Here is a 6611-nt window from a genome sequence, read left to right on the forward strand (position 1 = left end):
GCATGCATACGTACTGTCTAGTAGTGTCCTAATCTCCAATGGCTTTTTCAAATAAATTACGTAACAACCTTCTCCAACTACAGTTCTCATATTCGGTTAAAATGTCTTATGTTTAAGCTGGTTCCCATGCATTTCCCTGAAGAGAAGATTACATTTTTAACATCACCGATTCCTATGGAAGGTATAATTTGTAATCTTTGAAACATATGTTGGAAATAAAAGTATGCAGTTAACATATGTGTTTTACTCCATTCACTAAATTTATATATATATATGTGTGTGTGTGTGTGTGTGTGTGTATGTAGATTCACATACACACACATTCAAAATTGTATTCAGTTTCTGACTACCAAATCCATTTACAAGGGTTTGCTCAACCCAGGCCAGGGCTGTAATAGAAGGCACTTGCTCAAGACACTGCACATGTGTGTGTATGCCTACATTTTTTACTCTGTGTGTGTGTATATATATATATATATATATATATTTGCATTCATGTATGTGTAAATGTATGCCTCACTGGCACTTGTGCTGGTGGCACATGAAAAAGAACATTTGAGTGAGGTCGTTGCCAGTGCCGCTGGACTGGCTCCTGTGCAGGTGACACGTAAAAAACACTATTTGAGCATGGCCATTGCCAGTACCACTTGACGTAGAAGCACCCACTACACTCTCAGAGTGGTTGGTGTTAGGAAGGGCATCCAGCTGTAGAAACTTTGCCAGATCAGATTGGAGCCTGGTGCAGCCATCTGGCTCGCCAGTCAAACCGTCCAGCCCATGCCAGCATGGAAAGCGGACATTAAACGATGATGATGATGATGATGATGATGATGTATGTAATGTAAATATTGTTTACAAGTTATTAACAACCCTATCATTCGTTCTATATTCTTTCTCGCCTTTAGATAAGCACCGTCCACTTCAACTCAGGCCGTATCTTTCTGAATGGTAAAGAAGTATCGAAACAGAAATCCTTGTTGACCAAACAACGCTCCCTGGTTGGTTATGGTGATGACCGGTACAGTGGTCATACCATACAACTTTTGCAGACTGTTGACAGGCTTGCAGGTTCAATCACAAGTTTCAGTGGATCTCAGAGGGCAAATTTCTGGACTTTAGATATTTCTTAACTGACCAGCACCAGCACCACCTTCAACATCAGAATGATGACTTGAACTTTGACCTTTGACTTCCAACATTTTGAAGGTTGGATGTCTTTTAGGACCATGCTATAACAGGATAGAAGACAAACTAGTCTACTTCATCAGCAGTTAAAATTGATATTAATACATCACAGCTAAAACACTAACGATTATTCCACAATGTCCTCCCTTGAACAACATGTTGTTTAAAACAGATATTCATTATACTTCTTATATAATAAGTTTGGCCTCACAATCTCTGATTATCTTTCATAGGAATTCATTGGGATATATGAGAGGTATATTTTGTCACTGCAACAATCATGGTTCCTGACATTATATCCACAGTCACTGCAAACACCTACACACATCTACAAGCATCTAGGAACAGCAACACCATCCTAACAGCATTATCTCTGCCACACAGTCCAGACACAGCTACAGTACCCCAGAATACAACTATAATCCCATTCCAACAACACTATCTCTTATGCTCAATCCAGATACATCCACAACACCTCACAAAACCACTACATCACCACCTTAGCAGCACTATCTCTCCCATACAGTCTAGATACATTTAACACTTTACAACACTACTTCAACACCATCCTAACAGCACTCAGTCCTACTCAGAATCCTACTCAATCCAAAAACATCTAGTGTATGCCACAACACAACTACAACACCATCATAACAACACTATCTCTTCTACATGGTCCAGATACATCTAAAATACCCCACGACACTATTCTAACAACACTGTTTCTCATACTCATTCCTGACACTTCTACAACACCCCTACCCCTACAACACAACTACAACACCATCCTAACAACTCTGTATCTCTCACAAAGTCCAGTACATCTACAACACCAATAAATCTAACAAGATTTTCTCTTCCAATTCAGTCCAGACAGTATATTGAGTGAATCAGGGTTGCTATAATTTTGCTGACTCTTTTAAACCTCATTAAACTGGGGCAGTGTTGTGGGGAGACAGTAAAAGTTTGCTATAGATATTTGGGTATCTTTGAATTGTGATGTATAAAGTTATGATATATTAGAAGTATGATAAATTAAAGTTATTATATCTTAGAATGATGATATATTGTGTTATCTTGGTATTGTGTTATATTTGTGATGTTGCAATTTATAAATGTCTTTGAAATATTTTAACTAGTTTTACAATTGTGTCGTCTGAATTTTATTTTTGATTATTTTCACAACAAAAACAAATGTGTGTGTCTTTGTGTGTGTGTGTGTGAGAGAGAGAGAGAGACAGAGAAAGGGGGAGAGAGAGAGCATGAAAAAGTATTTGTGTGTGTGTGTGTGTGTGTGTGTGTGTGTGTGTGTGTGTGAAGTAGTATATGTGTATGTAGTGATGTGTTGTATGTGTATGTGTAGTGGAAAGTAGGATACACACACACACACACACACACACACACACACACACACACACACACAGATATATATATATATCTAGTAGAGGGTAGTGTGTGTGAGTATATGTAGCAAGAACAACAATGATGACGATGACAACAACAACAGCGACTACAACAACAAATACTTCCCCAACTTATCCAGAAAATTGGGATTTAAGATTAAAAAATAGTCTCTAAATAAAGAATTGCTGGCATAAATGTTTGTTGGTTGGTTGTTGTCTCCAGTCACACTTTACATTATACAGAAGGAGGGGAAGAGAGAGAGAGAGTAAATATAAGAAGAGCAGGATGAGTGCACATTTTAGGCTTGGTGGCAGACTGTGAGTGCAAGCATATATAAACACAGTAAGGGAAAAAGAATCATAAAGAAAAAAAAGAAAGAGAAGGAATAGAGGAAATAAATGAGAGAGTGATTTTGGGAGGAGTTATACAAACGAGAAATTTATCTGATTTAATTTTATTTTAAGATATTAAATATTTTTCTTTGAAAATTAATAGTCATTTCATCATTTTATACAAGAACCATGAAAAACGTTAAATTGTTATTATTATTGAATGTGTATCATATTTCCTGATATTACCCATGGTGATAACAGTATGACGGGCAAGTTGAAAATTACCCGTCCATATATGCAGCTAATAAAGATTTCTACTAAAGGCACAAGAGCTGGAATTTTGGGGGAAGGGACTAGTCGATTACATCGACTCCAATGTTTCAATGGTACTTAATTTATCGACCCCGAAAAGATGAAAGGAAAAGTCGATCTCGGTGGAATTTGAACTCAGAACGTAAAGACAGACGAAATACCGCTAAGCATTTTACCCGCCAGCTCATCGCTTTACTCTGGTAACTAACAATCCTTTCTACTCTAACCACAAGGTCTGAAATTTTTGGGGAGGCAGACAGTCGATTAGAGCGACCCCACTACGCAACTGATACTTAATTTATCGATCCCGAAAGGATAAAAGGTGAAGTCGACGTCGGCGGAATTTGAACTCAGAATGTAACGACGGGCATTTCGTCCAACGTGCTAACGATTCTGCCAACTTGCCGTCTTTCTGTTAACTATCTATTGTAATAAGTCTTAAAATATTGGAGGAGGAATGTGTTAAATTGACCCAATATATGATAGACACTTTATTATATCGCTCCCTTCATTATCTTTCCAGAAGGACGAAAGGTAAAGCTGACTTCGGCAGGATTTGAACTACGGAACACATCGGGAGTTAATTATTAAAAACAAAAAAGTTTTTTAAAAAGTACTGAGAGAATTATCTCCCTTGGACTTGTCTACGTTCAAGAAACTTAGAACCTGTAACATCCTTCCCCGAATCCCTTTAATTCTCATATTTAAGGGCTAGTGAACATGGATACATGCTGTTGTTATTTGTGGTGTTTATCCCCAGAAAAACCCAGATGAAGCTGAGCTATGATGAAAGGTGTTCCAGCGGTGCCTGCCTATCTTTTCTATAGAACGAAATATTGAACTGGTGTTGAAGTGACTTCAACAATGTTTAGTCAATGACAGAAATAATAAGTTTATTCCCCACGAGGAAGAGGTGAAGAAACAGTGTTTCGGTTTCTTGGCCTTCGTCAATATTACTTCGTAATTTTCCCTCACAGATGAAAGGTAAGGACCCAACATAAACTTCTTCACTATCCACTACAGAGAAACTAATCTATTTTGTTATGTTTTAGGAATCACATTGTCCCCACCACTTAAAAAAAAAAAAAGACGATGGTTTAAGGGATATTTGGCTGTTATTTCTAGCGAGGCGAACAGCTGTATAGAGGTGCCCTCATTGACCTGAGAATCTCATGTGAATGATCGTAGAGAGACCCTATATTTTGCTCGACCACACATACATGTGGTCTTCTAAATAGCAAAACAAATTAGTTTTATAGTGCCACCGCTGCTGTACTTAAAACAATCAATGTGGTGTGGCTAATTACGGCCACCTGGACTTAGGACTGTTAGTCAAGAATTCATAAGAGAGAGGAAAAAGTGCACCCATATCTTTTGGAAACAGTTTTTTCATACTCAGAATTACTGAAGCATGGAATAAACTACCCGCATTAGTTGTTAACTATCAGGACACTGTGTTACCCTCTACCCCACTGTAACACCCTCATGAAACTACCTGCACGCAATGCGTCCCTGTTGACTCTCTTCCCCACAACATATCCTCCTAGCACCCCTCCCTCTATTTGTGTCCATTCACTACATTCCCGCCTTCTTTCATAATCTTGCGAACTTACCCACGCACTTACCCTATCTCTGTATCCTGTCAAACCATCTAACTCATGCCAGCATGGAAAACAGATGTTAAATGATGGTGATGCTTACTTTTAAGTAATGAAGAGCTGAGCCAAACTGTTATGTTATATATATGTGTGTGTGTGTGTATTAAGGGCTCTTGCCTTGTTGGTCAAGCACCTGCGGCTTTTGTGGGATTTTCCACAAATAGCCTTAAAGCGCCTTCCTCTATTGGGAGTTTTATTTGTTTATTTTTATTTACACATTTTAAAACCCTATGTATCGTCCTGTTTTGTCATTTCATGTTGTTTTTATGTAAGCCCTTATAGCCAATAAAAGAATTAATTATTATTATTATTTAGGTGGTGAGCTGGCAGAATCGTTAGCACAACTTCATGCTCTGAATTCAAATTCTGCTGGGGTCGACTTTGCCTTTAATCCTTTCAGGGTTGATAAATGAAATATCAGTCAAGTGCTGGGATTGATACAATCGACAAGCCCCCTCCCCCCAAATTTCAGGCCTTGTGCCTACAGTGCTGGCATGAGTTGGATGGTTTGAGTGGGGACTGGCAAGCCAGGAGGCTGCACCAGGCTCCAAAGTGATCTGGCAAGGTTTCTACGCCAACCACTCCAAAGGCATAGTGGGTGCTTTTTACATGTCACTGGCACAGGAACAGTCAGGCGGGCTTGGCATCAATCATGCTTGGATGATGCTTTTTATGTGCCACCGGCACAGGAGCCAGTCAGGTGAGCCTGGTATTGGCCACATTCGGATGGTGCTTTTTACATGCCACCGGCATGGGGGCCAGCCAGGGGGTACTGGATGGTGCTTTTTACATGCTACTGGCACGGGGGCCATTCAGGGGGTACTGGCATTGGCCATGTTCGGATGGTGCTTTTTACGTGCCACCGGCACAGGGGCCAGGGTGGTTTGTTAGCATGGCATTAAGCATTCTGTCCATCTTTATGTTCTGAGTTCAAATTCCACCGACACATACACACACACACACACACACACACACACACACACACACACAAAAGCACATACACACACATGCACACACAGACACACACATACTCATGCATGCATATCTGTCACTTGTTTCAGTTATTGGACTGTGGCCATACTGGGGCACTGCCTTGAAGGGTTTTAATCAAATGAATCAACCCCAGTAATTATCATTTTCTTTACTTATTCTATAGGGTCTCCCCTGCCGAACTGTTAAGTTATGTGGATGTAAACAAACCAACACTGGTTGTCAAGTGGTGGTGGGAGACAAACACAAGCACAAAGACATACATACAAACGTACATACTACAAATATGATACGCTTCTTTCAATTTCCATCTGGCAAATCCATTCACAATGTTTTGGTTGGCCCAGGGCTATAGTAAAAGACATTTATTCAAGATGCCATTCAGTGAGACAGCACCCAGAACCATATGGTTGGGACGCAAACTTACCACGCAGCCGTGCCTGACCCTCTCTCTCTCTCTCTCTTTCTGTATATATATATATATATATATATATATATACGTATAGTCTGCTGCCCTAACCAATGGGCCATTGTGCCTTGTGGAGGCGCAATGACCCAGTGGTTAGGGCAGCAAACTCATGGTTGTAGGATCACGGTTTCGATTCCCAGACCGGGCGTTGTGAATGTTTATTGAACGAAAACACCTAAAGCTCCACGAGGCTCTGGCAGGGGGGTAGTGGCGAACCCTGCTGTACTCTTTCACCTCAACTTTCTCTCACTCTTTCTTCCT

The 6611-nt window shown here is 40.0% G+C and overlaps 1 protein-coding gene and 1 long non-coding RNA gene across 3 annotated transcripts in view; both read left to right on the forward strand.

Moving 5' to 3' along the window:
* LOC106877477 (uncharacterized) overlaps positions 1–3077 on the forward strand; it is a 29397-nt gene extending 26320 nt beyond the window's left edge. For both annotated transcript variants that reach the window (XM_014926387.2, XM_014926386.2), the window contains exon 6: positions 906–3077. In XM_014926387.2, coding sequence (XP_014781873.1) covers positions 906–1130 — 225 coding nt within the window. In that variant the 3' untranslated portion in view covers positions 1131–3077. The remainder of the gene's footprint in view (positions 1–905) is intronic.
* Positions 3078–3755: 678 nt separating this feature from the next.
* The window catches only part of LOC128250934 (uncharacterized), a 257822-nt gene continuing 254966 nt past the window's right edge, over positions 3756–6611 (forward strand). Inside the window, exon 1 of the long non-coding RNA XR_008266874.1 lies at positions 3756–4217. This is a non-coding gene — a long non-coding RNA (uncharacterized LOC128250934). The remainder of the gene's footprint in view (positions 4218–6611) is intronic.

This window comes from Octopus bimaculoides, chromosome 26, assembly GCF_001194135.2.
Source record: "Octopus bimaculoides isolate UCB-OBI-ISO-001 chromosome 26, ASM119413v2, whole genome shotgun sequence".
Taxonomy (NCBI): domain Eukaryota; kingdom Metazoa; phylum Mollusca; class Cephalopoda; order Octopoda; family Octopodidae; genus Octopus; species Octopus bimaculoides.